This window comes from Larus michahellis, chromosome Z (genome assembly GCF_964199755.1).
Source record: "Larus michahellis chromosome Z, bLarMic1.1, whole genome shotgun sequence".
NCBI lineage: Eukaryota > Metazoa > Chordata > Aves > Charadriiformes > Laridae > Larus > Larus michahellis.
Window position 1 is genome coordinate 84,052,672 of NC_133930.1, and position 16,829 is coordinate 84,069,500.

General features: G+C 44.3%; 1 protein-coding gene and 1 long non-coding RNA gene across 2 annotated transcripts; one reads left to right on the top strand and one right to left on the bottom strand.

Moving 5' to 3' along the window:
- The first annotated feature begins 21 nt into the window (after positions 1 to 21).
- LOC141736546 (uncharacterized) lies at positions 22 to 12,026 on the top strand. Its single transcript, XR_012584986.1, has 4 exons — positions 22 to 417; positions 3,354 to 3,476; positions 4,090 to 4,136; positions 9,842 to 12,026. It is a non-coding gene; the product is annotated as an uncharacterized LOC141736546 (long non-coding RNA).
- Positions 9,837 to 16,825, bottom strand: MBLAC2 (metallo-beta-lactamase domain containing 2). The gene is made up of 2 exons (XM_074570867.1): positions 16,305 to 16,825; positions 9,837 to 12,684 (listed from the first exon to the last, which is right to left on the bottom strand). Exons 1-2 carry the CDS (start codon positions 16,747 to 16,749, stop codon positions 12,299 to 12,301), a joined length of 831 nt encoding a protein of 276 aa, XP_074426968.1. The 5' UTR covers positions 16,750 to 16,825; the 3' UTR covers positions 9,837 to 12,298.
- Positions 16,826 to 16,829: the final 4 nt, after the last annotated feature.

Sequence of the window (16,829 nt, forward strand, 5' to 3'; positions counted from 1 at the left end):
AGGGGCGGGGTTTGGGGTGCTGCTACCCAGAGTGCTGCGCGGCGCGGGCAGAGGTGAGGGGGGGTGCTGGCTGCCATGGTGGAGGGCTACGCCGTCTCGTTCGGCCCTGGCACGGCTGGCGGACTCTTGGGGCGCCTCGGAGACTGTGGGCTGTCTCTGCTCGCCCCTCTGGGTGTGCCATGGCTGTGGCAGAAAGGGCCCCGCATCCCCAGGCCCTGCCCGCATCCTCCTCCGCTGGGTGGGACGGCGCCATCTTGAGTGTGACCGAGCGGCGGGTTGCGGAGCAGCTGTGTGAAGCGGCGTCCCCGCCGTCCGGAGCCGGGGAGCGGGTACGGCGGCGCCTGTTGGCACGCCCGTCTGTTGGCAGCGCTTTGGAGAAGCGTCCTTGGAGAAGTGGCCTCTGTCAACTGAGAATTGGTACTTGTTGCACCTTCAAGATGGGGTCTGGGAGCTCAGCATCAGCTCAGAAGCATGAGGGCAGATGAGATTCATAAGTGTGTTCACAGACATAATATTCAAAGTATTTGGAAACATTTGTATTGAGCTTTTCTGTTAGTGTACTGACTTTGCTTTCCTAAAAATTTTGTGGGGAAGCAGTCAGTGTTCCATGAAGACTGAAGACCTTAATGTCTAGTTTGAGTTCTCATTGCCCTTAATATTTATATGTGCTTTGCAGGCAAGTGAATGAGCTAACATTACATACTTTGTGGGTGGGGACAGTACTCATCTCACTGATAAGAAAACATTGGCTTGGAAAGAGCACTGCCTTGGTGCTCTGGTCACACAATAGATGTCCCTTGTGTCTTGCCACTTGGGATTCCATGAGCAGACAAGGCTCTTATGACCAATGCTGAAACAGCACAGTCCAGTGTTACTAGGTGCACCAGGTGGATGTTCAAATCTTTCCTAATACTGTCTTGAGCATTCTAGCTAAATTCACTGAAAACGCCAAGGCAGTTTAAAAATGCCTTCAGGCATTTCAGTCCTGCTGCCTTCAGGACTGGCAGCATGTCTTGAAGGTGTTTTACAGCTGCAAGCATGTGGTTTTCCAGTAATAAACCAGTAGCAGCTTGACCCTGACTATGACTATGCCCTGTTGGATCTGAACAGCTGGAATCAGTAGGTGTGCTCAAGACAGGTTCTTCCTGAACAAAGTCAAGCAGAGATGAGGCTTGTTTATCTGTCCATATTAATTCTGGTCCACAGATCAAGTAAGCAGAGGCACTGTAAAATGTTTGTAATTGACCTCTGTTAACAGATGGTAGCTTTGTAACTAAAAGCATAAATTACTGGCAGGTTTGACTGAAGCTGTGCTGTAGTGAGATTTTTGATTAGAGGTTTTTCATTTCACTCCTTGCTGTTTGAATGTGTCTGCAAGTAGATGCATTCATCTAAGCAATTGCATGTTTGCTTTCAAATCTGTTTTTTTTTTTCCCCCATTTGAAGCCAGGAGTGGAGTACAGGTCCTGAATGCAGGTCTCAGAACTAGGAGCTGGTAGCTCTGCAGGCCATCCGTGCTGGTCACGTCAAGGCAATGTAGTAAACAAACAAGCAAATATACCGACAAAATAATGTTTTGTGCTTCATACAACATATTTACATGGACAGAGATAAAAGGAGAGCATTAACTGAGTGGTGAGAATGCTCACCTGGAGCTTGGGGGAGGAAGGGTCATGGTCCTGACTGCACCAGCAGCCCTGAATCGCCATCTCTCCCCTGGGACTCCAGCCTGCATCCCCTCTGCATGTTGGTGCTGGAGCTCAGACTGGACTTTGTGGCCTGGCCTTGAACTTGAGTCATCAGCTTGCAGTTGTCCAGCAGTCGCTGGGCTGCTGACAGGTCCGGTTACTGTCACCTTGCCTGCACTCTGTGGGGAGGTTGCTATCCCTGCTTGTGTTGCAGTTGTCCTTGGCTTCTAGCTTGTCCACTCTTGTAGAGCACTCCTGTCCACACTACTACCTGGCAGGTATACTCAAATACCTGAATGACCTCTGAGTATGCTTCCAGGAACTGGAGATCCATGTTCAGGTCTCTGTTTCTAAACTTAGCAGATGAGCCAGAAAATTGCCGTGTTGCTTCCAAGGCCAAGGAGTTTGTCATTACTTTAATGAGAAGAAATGCACAGCAGACTACGCACTTTCCTCTAGCCTTTAGTTACCCAACACACATGCGGCTCTCCTTGTGTTTCCTACCGCCAATAGAAGGTTGCTGGCAGTGTGAATTCTGCCTGTAGGTGCATATGTGCTTCACTGAACGAGTGAGAGCAAAACCTCCCGCAGTGGTTTCAGGTGGTGGAGGTAGGACTCCTCGCTCTTGCGCTGTTCCACCACGGTATTTCCAGATGGGAGCACACAGCCAGGTCTGTTGTAACCACTTCCTATGCCTAACCTGGTTAGGTGACCAGTGAAGGTGGGCTTGAAAAAATAAGGACAATTAGGGTCTACAAAATCCACAGGAATAAATGCACCCCTATGTTCTCTGCCTCTAAATTTGATGATTCCCAACCAGTCTCATTTGCAAGTGTAGGAAGGGAGAATGTCTTACCATCATACCATTTACAGCCGTTGGTGTTCGTAGTGATGTTGTTATGCTTTGCACTGAACTGTAAGATCTTTAGGGCAGAAGATCTCCAAGCAGATTCCCAGTGCAGCTGGTGCTGTTCTTAATGGGATGCTATGGCAAAAGCTCTGCTCCGGAAACCAAAATGCCACTGTTTGTAAATTTAGTAAAGCTGGAAGCAGTGCTCGTATTGCGCATGAAATGGAGATGCCAGGAATTCAAAACTGAAAAGACAGGCTCAAAATATAATAGCTAAAAATAAATACTTGATTTTGGGTATGGTAGCTGTGACATGCAAACCCTTACGTTTTCAGAGCTGGCAAAACCCCTTCTAAAACTACCTCTTATGATTAGAGTGGATAAACTAGAATATCACTAGCATGTTCCTCACACCTAGGTATTGCCAGCTTAATAAGGAAAATAATTGTTTATTTGTGGCCTGCACTTGTAGGCTTTATTATTGGCTGTATCTTCAGCTTCTAATTCTTTTTCAAACCCATCTGTTGCTACATGAAAGCCATTCGTGGGGCTGTCTGCCAGCCGTATCTTCCCTTTGAGTGAGTATGTTGCCTTTTCTATTCCTAATTTCATTAGTATTTGAAACCACTGTACATGGTTCCCTTGTCACAAGCTGAATTTGAGGGTCCAGGACATTACAAACCTCATTGTGGCTGTTGAAAATAAGATCAAGTATCAGAACCTTCTGCTGTAAAGCAACAAGCTGCTTTGTCAATAAAATTAATCCAAAAAATTTCTAAAGGAGTAGGCAGCTTCCTATGCGTTCCTCCCCTCAGGACAGCAAACCATCACAGCTCTGCCCCTGCCCTGATGGAGCACCAGGTGGGAAGTCTACAGCTGCTGCTCGTCCAGCCCAGCCTGCACTGCCCAGACTCACCGCACCTCCACACCGCAGGCGGGTAGGCTGACCATCATGATTTTTATTGTCTTTACGCAGGAATGTAGGAGAGGAGCAGAGAAAGGGTATTCCGCCTGTGTGTACTCTGAAGGAGCATTAACTGACTGAGGTGTGATTACACAAGGCAACATGGTGGTACTGTATAGGCTAGTAGTAAAGTGATTTAACATCACACTAGTTTTCTGGGCTAATTACGCACCTCAGAGGACTAGGCTGCTTTCTGACTAGTTTGGATATCCATGTGCTGCACAAGTGCGTGCAGTGTAAATATAACCTAGCATGTTTTTACCAGCAAAACCCCAATGTAATATTTAGCTTCAAATAATGTTAAATTTAAAATAAAACCTAACCTTTTCAATTTTATCTGCTCCTGTGCTTCCGAATTCAATTTGGAAATGAGGGGATTGAAGAAGAATTAGTTTTGGGTGAAATCTGGTTGAATTTTTAGATACAAGTTACTGCTTAATGATTTCAGTAATACATGCATTAATTATAAATAATAACTTGAAAGTGTTGGTTAAATTCTTACATCTAGATTTTAAAAGTTAAATATTGATAATTCCTCCTTTGACATGCATTTTTCCACCCTTATCTCCTTCCCTCTTTCCTAACAGATCTCCATTTTTAGTTTTCTTCGGCTACAGATACCCGCTCTTAAAAGGTAAGGTGTTAACATACGTTTTAACAGTGTTTGTTCTAAAGCTTATCCTGAGCTCTGCTGTATAGCATCCTACAGTCTAGGATTTAACAGTAAGGATGCTTTTTTGCCCTGTCCCTGGGAATGTTTTCTTTAGCAGCAACATGTTTCTTTTGTAGTGACATGGTGACAAATAGAGATGTTCACTGAGGTAAAAATAAAATGAGATGCTGTAGTACTGAAGTAATTTAAATGACTGTTTCATTTCCATGTGTATTAGAAAGACAATTTTAAAGACCCCTTGCTCCTCTGAGATAGCTGCCTCACAATGTAGCATCTCTTGTGAAACACACGGTGTAGTTCAACATGACTAAAATAAAGCAACACATTCGTAGCTGCTGTAAATAAAAATTGTATGTGACTGGTAAGAAACTGCAATCAGATTGCATGCACAGCAGAAAGAAAAATAGAATTTTACATTTTAAAACTTAAATGCAAAGTGCCAAAGAACGAACTAAAACACCAATTGCCATGAAGAAATCCTTTCTACGTGAGCAAAATACGGAGTGAATATGAGATGAATGAGTAGTGAAAGAAAGGTATCAGGCAGCCTGAAGGCTGTTCTTACTTACTGTGGCTAAAGTAGCCTCCTCAAACTCCGCAGCTGTAAGGAGGACAACTGTGTATACCCTCCATGCAGAGGCTAGAGGACTTACAAGCATGATGAAAGACAGGACCAGAATTCAAAATTATTTTGACAAACTGACGAGGTGGTCTGGAATCAGTGATATGAAACGGAATGAAGGCAAGTTGACAGTGCTTTATTTCACAGGAGAAAACTCCAGTGCAGAAAAGCAAGATGGGAAGTAACTGCATAGAAAATATTATTACAGAACAGAACTTGGAGATTACAAGGGACCAGAAATAGGAATATGAATCAGTGATGTATTAGGAAGAGTGCAAACATGTAAGGCAAGGATGAGCTTGTTCTATTCTGCTTGACGCTGGCAAAACTTGAGTGGCATACAGCTTTGCAGGGCGTACTTTAAGAGAGGAATAAAGAAACTGGAAAGCTTTTGAAGGAAAAAACCAAAGGAATTAAGTCTTTCCCTATACATCATGTTTTCAAGCTTATGGTAGCTGACTGGTAAGTTTTCTGCTATGTAAAAAGATGTTACGAGGACACTGCATCCAATTGTAACAGCTTAGTTTGCACAAAAGGATAATTTGGACTGAAGGTGAAGAGAAGTCTTAAGTCGATCAGTAAGCAATAAGGCATTGTGGAATGACCTGTATGGCTGACGCTGAGCCACAGGGCTACCCTTTCTCTGTTGTGTTTCTTATCTTGGGCTCCAGACACAGTGCTCTAGATGGTGGATTTCAGATATTGTGAAGGAAAAGAGGCCATTTCTCAGGGTGAGGGAGAGGGGAGAAAAGGTGGGGGAACTCATGGGGAGGCACAGACAGAAGTTGGTATGTGAGAGAAAGCAGCAGCAGAGGATGTGGGATGAAGGAAAAAGCTGGTAGCAGGCCAGAAACATGAGGCAGTTGAGGCACTAGAAAGTGAAAAAGTGATGGAAAGCAGAAAAAGTGGGGCAGGTAGACTTGGGAACCTCTAGTTTTAAGGAAACATTCTGCTTCTCTGCATGAAGATGGTGCTAGGTGACCTCAAGATGGCCTTTCTTTGCCTTCTGTTTCATACTTGTCTGTAAAGAAGTGCAGTAAAGCATTCAATTTCTGATCTGCAAACCAAACCTATCCCCTTATCTGCTGAATGCCAATGAAGAAAATTCATTCTTGTTGCTAGGAAAATTTACCATATCAAACTTGATGTCAAATATGATGATTTTCACAGTACATGTAACAAACTTTTTCCAACTCATTGTCAGACCCGTTTATTGAGAAAGGATAGGTGAGAGTGATGGATTTTGCTTACACCTTGAGTTCCTAGTGCTCCTGCTTCAAACAGGACAGGTGCAGGACAGGAGGTAAAATGCTTGTAACTGGGTCACCAAAATCTTTGTGTCCTGTGCTGGGGTGCCGCTAACTCTTGATGTGCATCTGAACTTATTACTGACCCCAGACAACAGAGAAAGGCTCTGCCCATCCTTTGTTAGACACAGAGTGGAAGTTGTGTGTTGCCACATTTTATAAACGCCAATCTGAGGTGTCTTACTTCCACTACAAGTTACCTTGTTCCTAGATGTGTAATGGGGAATCATTGATACACCGCTGTACAGCGCTCTGAACTGATGACACCCGATCAGCTGGGTTAGTCCTGATTGTTAGCTTGTATGATAAAAAACTCCTCTGCATCACCAAAAATGACAGAGGAAGAGGGCCGTGTTGTGGACCCCAATAAACTAATCTGAGACACGGAGCTTCCCAGCTGTCTGCTGCCATGCTAGTATTTTTTATTCTTTAGATAAAACCAACATTGTAATATTTTTAATTATTTTAATTGCCTTATTTCCCTCATAATTACTTACAATTCATTAATTTTCCTCATAAAATCATCTTATTTCTACCTATATTTGACTTCAAATTCTGTCCTCATCACCCCATAAAATTCAAAATTTAACAAGGTAAAATAGTTTTGAAAATAAGATTGTATTTGTGATAACTGGAAAGAGATTGACTTGAAGACTGCACTTGACACTGGAACTCCTGGAAGGAAAACAAAAGCACTGTATTAACTGAACAACCACGTGTCCCTGCAGTCCAGTTATCAGCTGTCTGGAAGGAAGCCCATCTTTATCTTTAAAGGAACAGGTGCATCTCTCTATCTTCATTTATTCTTGGCTTTATACAGGCACATTTATTTTCTGCTGGTTTTCATGACAGCAGCTGCTTTTGTTATTCACGGACTAATTTCCATGGAACTTCTACAGTTTATCGGTTAATAAGGAGTCCTATATTTTATTAGAAATGAGACAGCAAGTATTCTAGGCATTATTTCAAGCTCCAGTTACGTGCTGAACAAAAGCTGTGTGACCATTTTTGTTTCAAGTACAGTAAACAGCTGTCATTAGCTACTGCCTGTGTGGAAATAATAATCTACATCACCACAAACTGAAACTGACCCCCAAATATATGCTTTCATCACATCCATGCTTTCTGTGTGCAAATTCCATTGAAAACCTAATTCTGATTTCTGTTAAAATGTGGGGTTTTTTTCCAAGAAGTACCCACTTACAGTTTTATACAAGCTTTGCAGCATTAGTCTATGATATATAAATGTTTCTAATGCAGTCCCTTCCTCAGAAAAAGACTGCTAGCAACTGCTAAGGATTTTACATTTCATTTAGAATAAAAAAGTGCTGCTTTTAAAAAATACCTAGAAATTATGACTGGACTGCACAGGATTAAAACATTTTTATTATGGTTATCTATGATTAAATTGCTTTTTGATGTGTAAATTGATGTTTAACATCACAAACATCTTGACAGATTACATAGCAAAACTTCTCGTCTGATTTTTTTGTTAATTTTCCAGTCTAACAAAAACTGCATTAACATACATTTAGATTTTACAAAAAAATCAACACAGTTTTGAATGCCCAAGATGTTGCAATATTTAAACTTACAATGTATGTTTTAAATATTTAATCCAAGTAGTGTTAAAGGGACACTGTCAAACTCTTATGACTAAAACTTGGTAATTCCTAACAAAAATAGTCAGAGCCAGTTGTTTATGCTTAAGACATACCATTTACCTAGTAGTGAATTTCTTACAATACAAAAATATTTCAAGGCCTTCAAAACCTACTTTCTACTAAATTATAGCAGCAGTTTACTAACACATCCCATTTCGGGCTATGTTCATATAAAGCTCACTTCTTACCTAGGAAATTATTCCCTAAATTTTGGTCAAGGAAAAAAACCCAGGCAATTGCTGTACCTACATATACTTCATGGACTTAAGCATGGCTTAACAGGGCATTTTGACACTGATCTGGGTATTTAAGGATCTTGTAGCTGATACTGAGCACAGCTTTAAACACAAATGATGGAGGATATCTTTTCTTTTGAATGGGCATGCCTTTAGCCATCGTGAAGGTGAGACACTTACCAGCTGGTTGCTCTGGCGCTGGGATAATGGGGACAATACCATAGACTTAGACAGTAGAGAAGCCAGGCAGTTGGGAAACCTGGCCAGAGATGGAAGCATTGATAAGGTGCTTGGGAGAAAGCCAAAAAACTCTCAGTCCCTGGAGGCAACTCTCGTCAGCCTGAAAGGGCTGACTTTAAGGACAATATCGAATGCCACCCGAGCAAATGGACCACCATAGAGAAAGGTATTAAGTACCTAAGAAAACTGTCTGTGCAAGAGGTGATTTATGGTGACTGGTGAGTGAAAGTAGACCCTGACGAAATGCCATGCCAACGACTTACGTTGCAGAAGTTTGTGCAGAGTGCACCACTGATGTATTCCCACACATTGTCAGCAGTGGTCTGGGGAGGATCTGATGCCGACACACCAACTGTAAATGAAAGTGGCTAACAGAGTACAAAGACAGCCTCTCTCGCCCCTTCACTGCTGTGGCTGTGGAGAAATATCTGAAAATGGCTGAGAAATCCAAGAAATTATTTGAAAAACTGATAAACTGTCCAGGATGGAGACAAGATCCCACTCTTCCTCTGCGTGGACGCACATTGCAGGTGTCAGGAGAGCCCTCCTAGGAGAACAGCTCAAGAGAGATGGAACATGCGACGAGGTACCCTGTGGTTTTACCTCCACAACCATGATGAGGACATGAGGAAGTGGGATGGACAACCTACCGCTGACTCACAGGCATGAGTACACAACTTGCAAAGTGAAACAAATAGAAGAAAGAGTTTTTCTGGGAGGATGGCTGCTGCAGTCTTCGGTAAGCGGTTCTCTGGTCCAAGAACTAACCCAAATTTTGATAGCTACACGAGCCAAGTGAACCCATCTGTTAATCATGGGTACTATGCTCAATATTAGAGGGGCCCTGCCTTTGGCCAGGTGAAGGAGAAGGACAACCGAGTTTATAGACTGTGTGGATTCGAAGGCCTGGCACATTAAAGCCACAAAAGTCTAAAGCCCTGGTGGACACCGGTACACAGTGTACCCTGCTGTGATCATAGAGGGGCAGAATCCATCACTGGAGTGACGGGCGGATCTCAGGAACTGACTGTATTGGATGCTGAAGTGAACCTAACTGGGAATAAATGGGAGAAGCACCCCATTGTGACTGGCCCAAATGCTCCGTGCATCCTTGGCATGGACCCCCTGAGGAGAGGGCATTTAAGGACCCAAAAGGGTATCGGTGGGCCTTTGGTACCGCAGCCACAGAGACTGAGCACATTACCCTGCCTGGTCTTTCAGAGGACACTTCTGCTGTGGGGCTGCTGAGGGCTGAAGAACAGCAGGTGCCAATTGCTACTACAACAGTGCATGGATGACAATACTGCTCCAACTGAGACTCCTGATTCCCATCCAGAACCTGGTTCGTCGGCTGGAGAGCCAGGGAGTGATCAGCAAGACTCGCTCCCCTTCAACAGCCCTGTATGGCCAGTGCGAAAATCTGATGGAGACTGGAGAGTAACAGTAGACTATCGTGGCCTGAATGGAGTCACACCACCACTGCTGAGCATTGCTGTACCAGACATGCTACAACTTCACTATGAACTGGAGTCAAAGGCAGACAAGTGGTATGCCACAACTGACACTGCTAATGTATTTTTCTCTATTCTTTTGGCAGCAGAGTGAAGGCCACAGTTTGCTTTCACCTGGAGAGGTGTCCAGTACACCTGGAGTACTGCGTGCAGCTCTGGAGTCCTCAGCAACAAGAAGAACATGGACCTGTTGGAACAAGTCCAGTGGAGGGCCACAAAGATGCTGCGAGGGCTGGAGCCCCTCTGCTATGAGGACAGGCTGAAAGAGTTGTGCTTGTTCAGGCTGGAGAAGAGAAGGCTCCGAGGAGACCTTATAGCAGCCTTCCAGTACGTACAGGGGGTCTACAGAAAAGCTGAGGAGGGACTCTGGATCAAGGATTGTAATGATAGGACGAGGGGTAACGGTTTTAAACTGGAAGAGGGTAGATTTAGATTAGATACTAGCAAGAAATTCTTTCTTGGGAGGGCATAAGACCCTGGCTCAAGTTGCCCAGAGGAGCTGTGGCTTCCCCATCCCTGGAGGGGCTCAAGGCCAGGCTGGATGGGGCTTGGAGCAACCTGGGCTGGTGGGAGGTGTCCCTGCCCAGGGCAGGGAGTTGGAACTAGATGATCTTTACAGTCCCTTCCAATCCAAACCATTCTATGATTCAATGACTGCCCCAGGGGTGGAAACACAGCCCTATTTGCCATGGACTGATCCAGACTGCACTGGAGAAGGGTGGAGCTCCCGATCACCCATGATACATTGACATCACTGTATGGGGTAATACAGCAGAAGTAGTTTTTAAGAAAGGTAAGAAAATAATGAAAATTATTATACGGTAAGGGAGAGGGCCACTCTGTTGTTTATTTAGTGGCCAGCCCGGCCTAAACCATGACATCTGTGAAAGGAGGAAAGTATTACATAACCTTGCATAATTTTTAGACAGAGATGCTTTTTTATTTTGCAGCTGTTTTTTTCACCAGCTCTTACACCTATTGAGAAGACTTCCACTCCCCCATGCCTTAGACAGAGCCCAAACTTTGGGCTCCCTTTCTGTGGGGTATGATGAGAGGGGTGGGAAAAGCTTCCCCCTGAAGTGGAAGCCAAACAAATACGGTTAAACTCCAATAAAATTTGGGAAAAACATTTGCACTCTTTTTAGGAAAGTATGTATGTCTATATACGAAAATATCATCAGACAGTGTCCTTTTAAAAAAGTTAAATATATACAGACTGTTAGAATAATTACACAAACTCTAATCATTTCAACAGTTTTTAAACATCACACATTCAATTTTTGTAAGCAGGTTACAATGTCATTTAGCATTTCTCAACATATTCAACTTTTTTTGTAACAGAGTCAGATGCAATGCACTTTACTTTTCATAAAAAACATATGCATCAAACACCTCATAAGCACACAGTGAACAGCTCAAGTTACATTCACTTTGTGGTAACAAGCGTACCAGCTGTTTAATCCAGCACCTGCAGCAGGGCAAGGTAACGTTAAAGCCTCCATCCTTCCCCTGCCACAGAGCAGTAACAACCGAGTTACAATCCAGTCACATAAAAATACTCTTAAACGCAAATAAAACCTTAAAGCTTGTCACAGACCAGTTCTCTCAAATTTTCAGAACATATTCTGTAAATAAAAATTTCTTTTATGAGCTCAGAAAAAAAAACGACATCAAGCAAGGGCTCAATCCACATTGTACGGACTAGTCTAACACATTAATTCATTAGTTCATACATTCTCTAATCCTAATTCACACGCCCATAAGCAGAATAGTTCCCTAGCCGACGGTGAGAGTGCTCATTCTTGCTCGTCTGTCATGGTGCAGGCGTCCCCTGTACCACACCAGGAAGCACAAAAGGGCTCAACACTCCATCTGCTGTTGGACCCGCAACAAAAGCTTTTTCAGTAAGCCAATGTATCTGTACCTTCCAGCTCGGAAGTTTGGTCTGTAGCATTTCCATGTGTTAGTAGATTCTAAAGAAACTGCCAGACAGCTACTTGGCAAAGATGCAGGTGATGATGATGGCTGCAGCAGCCACTACACAGCAGGTGACAACGGCTGCAGAATAGCCCTCACCGCATTCTGCCCACTGAGTCCTGCGGAGGTCTTGCTCTTGCTTTGACCTAACGGTGCTGGTCTCAAAGAGCCGTCTTAGGCCAAAACCTGAGCAGGAGTTGAGTGAACAGTCACAAACCTAGTGCTACATCAACAAGGTTTCAGGCATGAATGTAAAACCTCTCATTTTGGCATATATGCATCTATCAGAATCGTAACAAAAATAAAACAATATATTTCAATCACAATACATGTGCAAACATGCCTTGAAAAAAATAAAAAGAAAAAAGGTAGCTTTGGCTAAAGCTACTAGCTTACATACTTTTTACAAAAATAGGAATAAAGTAGGCAAAAATAGGCAAGATTTTTGCAGCTCATCTGTATTAATTTGCCAGCTCTTTACTAATGCATACTGCTTTTGCTTCTATCAGTCCTTTCACAAGCCATTTGGGTTTTCAGCAGGGAATAGATAACACAAAATGTAGTCACTACGAAGTGACTCTCGAATTTGTAATGCGAAGTGCTATGCTTGCCAGGGATCTCATGGCACAAGTAGAAACCTTGTGACAAACTCCAGCTTGTGCAATGTAGTTGGAAGCTAACCGATACAGCCTTTCTGCCCCAAATATGTTAAAGTGCCCAGGCAGTACCTTCTCCACGAGACCTCTGTCCACCAACTCCATGAGGCGCTGGCAGCTTGCAACGTAGTCACTTACTCTGCTGTAGGGAAGCCAGTCAATCATGGATCCATCGTACACCACGTCTCCGCTGAACAAAATCTTCCGGTCTTTGTCGTGTAAGCAAATACTGCCTCTTGAATGACCAGGCATGTGCATGACAGTAAGCTGTCGGTCTCCGAGGCTGATCACATCCCCTGCAAACAGATGTGTTACAGGAGAACATACGCATTTATCGTGTATATTGAACACCACAGAAAGCGTACGACCTACCCATGTGCTGAGAGTTTGTACATATTATATATATCCACAATAATGGGAGCAGGACATTTATTTTCTTGCTGTGTGCCAAAAAGGCATCCGAAATACACCTGACATTAATGTATTTTCCAGTGTTAGTAATAGTTAACACGGGTTGTATTAATTGCATCTATTCCCACCCCAATAAACTAAACAATGTGAAAAGAAATGTGTTACAGAAAATAAAGCAGGAAACAAACAGAACACATATAATCCAGGTCTCCTGCAAATTAAGTATTTCACAATTAATTATAATTTTACCTCCACTTAATTAGTCTATAATTCCACTGCTGCTACTTTGAAAGGCAAAATTGTTGAGAGATGCTAGTTTTTTAGCTTAAATAATAAGTTTTAATTAGAATAAATCACTTAGGGTTATAATATGGTGTGATTTATGCTGTTTGCTTAGCTTTACTTGGCATGAGTAGCTAGATTCGCTGAAGCCTTTAGGCTGTTAATTTTCTTAGTAATTTTCCTAGCAGGTGTCTAAGAAAAATGTCGATAACACACTGATGTTTTGGTGTTGTTTTCCCCAAGTCTGTGACTTTTCAGTTCCCCACGTTCTGCCAGCGAGTGCAGGTGCACAAGAAGCGTAAACCAGAAGATAAGGAGGCTACAACTGTCAGCAGAGGCTGCAAATCAACAAGGTAAGAGCAGTCAATGTTCAGCCCGCCTAGACACAGAAAAGGAATCCAAGAAGATGTTACCAGACACCAGATCGAAAATCACCACTGGACTAAAAAACGGGTGAACAGCACGTGAGAGGCAGGTGTAGAGATCGCATGGGTGTAATTGTCCAGGGGTTTCTTTGTTCAACATCCCTCACTTTTCGAAGGCATCCAGCCCTAGCTGACCCTGCCGCTGTACCTTTCTGTTAAATTACGTATTTTTATAAAACCTGATGCCTGAGACTCTGCTGCGAGAAAACTGGGGTGGAGCCTGAAGAAGGAGGGAGCACGCCCGAGAGTAAGAGCGTGTGTGTGTGGGGAGTGGGAAGGGGAACCCGTTGGCTTCACAGCGAAGGGACCCTGGTCGCGGCAGTGACAGACTCGGGTGGTGTGTGCGCAAGTCCTTGACTGTGTGTGAATGCTCGGTCAGTGGCTTCTCCTTTAACAAAATGACAGAACATAAATTGCTGGAGGAGAATCAGGAGCAGCCTACACATATTTTCGTCATCTCATTCAAGCAGATGTACAAAAATAGAACATTCTTAACATAAGGCCATTTTTTTTTTGCCAGCTTAAATGTGAATACCTTTTCATTGTACTAAGCACTGAACTGGTACTTTCAGCAGAAAGTCAGTCTAGGGATGGAGAACAGGCCAAATAAATCTGCTGTTGATTTTAAATTGTAATGCCACCTAATTAAAAATGTGCAAACCCCATTAATTTACAGGTGGTAAATAAGTAAACTTTAGGGCTGTGTAGGGAAAGAAGACCAACATATAAGCACCCTTCTCAGAAGCAGCTGCTTAACGACTGTATGAAACAGTTCTAAAAGAAATAACATCCAGTAACATCACAAAACAATGCTTAAAAATGTAATATGCATTTCAAGTTCCAAGGAGAACAAGAAAAAGTTACCAAACCTCTAGTGTTTTAGCAATCAGAAAGTTACAGATCTGTCTAACACCAGAGACAAGCATGCCACAAATTTAGTAAGACTCAGCAAGCCTAAAGGCACTTAACTGTTGAAAGGCACACCTTTTGTGATAGGACCTCTGGTACTCAACTGAAAAGGATTACTGAAAATGATAGAACAGCATTTGGAAGTCACCGAAGAACTAACATCTGACCATGCTGTACCCAACAGGGGAACGGACCCCTACGTTTGCAGAAGCAGCTAGTTTCAAAATTATCAGAGAGAATTTTTTAGCAAAATTCTCTTTCAGGGAAATGTTGGGAAGCCTTGGTAGGAGAAAGCAATAAACTTGAGTTGATGGTGCAGAAAAATGCCTATTTTGGTGAATGAAACAACAGTGGTGGTGTTTCAGTGGTGAAGTGGCTGAAGGAAAATATTCCCATGGGTTTCAAACTGCTCCTGGCACTAAAAAGAGTACAAAGAAACAGAATATGGCATCCAAAATTTAAAGGAGAAATGTGCAGAATTTAAGAAATAAAAGGACTGGGACAGCTGAAGGGAACTGTGAGTCTTAGAAGATAAAAGTGACAAGGAAAACAGTAAATGGTAAGGCACAATACAAGTAGATGCAATTTTAGCTACAACAGCCAAAATTAGAAGTGCTTGGAAGAGCTGATAAGCTTAAGGTAATGCAAAAACTAAACTCAACAAATGAAGTAAACAATGTGCAAATAAAAGCTGTGGTTTTGGCCTGCAAGAGAATATGCCGTACTCTGTATTTTCAGCATTACTGGATAACCTCACCCCACAGCAATGACACATGCACAGAGATGACATGCCACTTCCACGCAGTATGTCTCAATGAACGTTAACTTCGAAACTCTAACGTGACTTTGACAGCGAGTGTGCTTGTTCTTTTACAATATTATTTTTTTAATTTTTAAAGACAAACAAACTCCTGTTGATTGCCTACAGTCACATCAGATCTGGATGGGGCGCTGAGGAACCTGGTCCAGTGGGAGGTGTCCCTCCCCATAGCAGGGGGTTGGAACTAGGTGAGCTTTACGGTCTCTTCCAACCTAAACCATTTTATGAATCTATGATTGTAATTAATTAATCTTCTCTGAAGCCTTCACACAGTTCAGTTCTGCTTTTCCAAGCACCTATGTGGGATGGCCTAATAGAGCCAAGAAGAGACTAAGTCCCCTGCAAAAGGTGTCACCTGTCTGTCAGACAGCTACCCTTTAACTTCTGCTTCACCGTATTGTACAGCTGGGGGGTTTGCTGCCAAAATAACCCGTCACTGTTATCCATAAGAGAAGAAACGGTATTTTTTTTGCCTGCCATGTCACACTGATGTGAACTCTGTAAACCAAAATCCGTATTCACTGCAGTAGGTATTTCAATAAATGGCTTTGTTCTTTACACTGCTGTGCCTTGACAGTTTAAAAATCATAGAATCATAGAACGGTTTGGATTGGAAGGGACTGTAAAGATCACCTAGTTCCAACCCCCTGCCCTGGGCAGGGACACCTCCCACCAGCCCAGGTTGCTCCAAGCCCCGTCCAACCCGGCCTTGAACCCCTCCAGGGATGGGGCAGCCACAGCTCCTCTGGGCAACCCGGGCCGGTGTCCTTAAAGACCACCTAGTTCCAACCTCACCGCCAGGGCAGGGACACCAAAAATAATAAGGGTGACCGGAGGCCCGAACCGACTGACATACTGTTAGAAGCCTCAGGCTAAACCTGTAGTGCTCGATTAGTCCGTCACTCACTTTCTAATCACTATGATTCTAAGGAAAAAAAAAATCCCGCGCGAACAGGCACAGAGATCAGGCAAGCAGAGGGTGTTTTAAGCACGTTTCTCGATTCCCGTTCGTACTTTCATCACCGAAACGCAGCTTTCACCCGCCAGCCCCTTCTCCTGCCCCACTCACCCTCCTGCAGCAGGCGGGTGGGCCGCACCGGGGGGACGCGGAACTGCCGGGCCCGCCAGCCGGGCCGCGGCGGCCGCGCCACCTCCCGCTCCCACAGCCAGGTGACGGCCTCGTAGTTGTCGCCGCGGAGCAGGGCCGCCGCCTCGGCGCTGTGCACCGCCACCTCCTCGAAGTGCTGCAGTCCTCCCGAGTGGTCGAAGTGAACGTGGGTGGCCACGGCCAGCAGCGGCCGCGGGCCGGGCCCTTCGGCCGGCGGCAGCAGGCCGGCGTCCCGCAGGTAGTCGGGCAGGCTGCGCAGCCCCAGCCCCGCGTCGATCACCACGTCCCGCTGCGAGCCCCGCACCAGCCAGATGTTGGCCCGGTTGCCCGACTCATAGAAGCGCTCTTGGATCCAGAAGATGCCGTCGCCCAGGGGCTTGTGGGCGAACCACTCCAGCGCCGACATCGCCCGGCCGCCGCTCGCAGACGAGACTCCCCTCACCGCCGCGGCAGCGGCGGATGGGGCGGGCCCTGGGCCGGCCCACT

Coding starts and splice junctions, on each gene's coding strand:
- MBLAC2 (XM_074570867.1), bottom strand. CDS start 16,749: ATGTCGGCGCTGGAGTGGTTCGCCCACAAGCCCCTGGGCGACGGCATC. Junction 12,685..16,304: donor CACCCGCCTGCTGCAGGAGG/GTGAGTGGGGCA, acceptor ATCTGTTTGCAG/GGGATGTGATCAGCCTCGGA.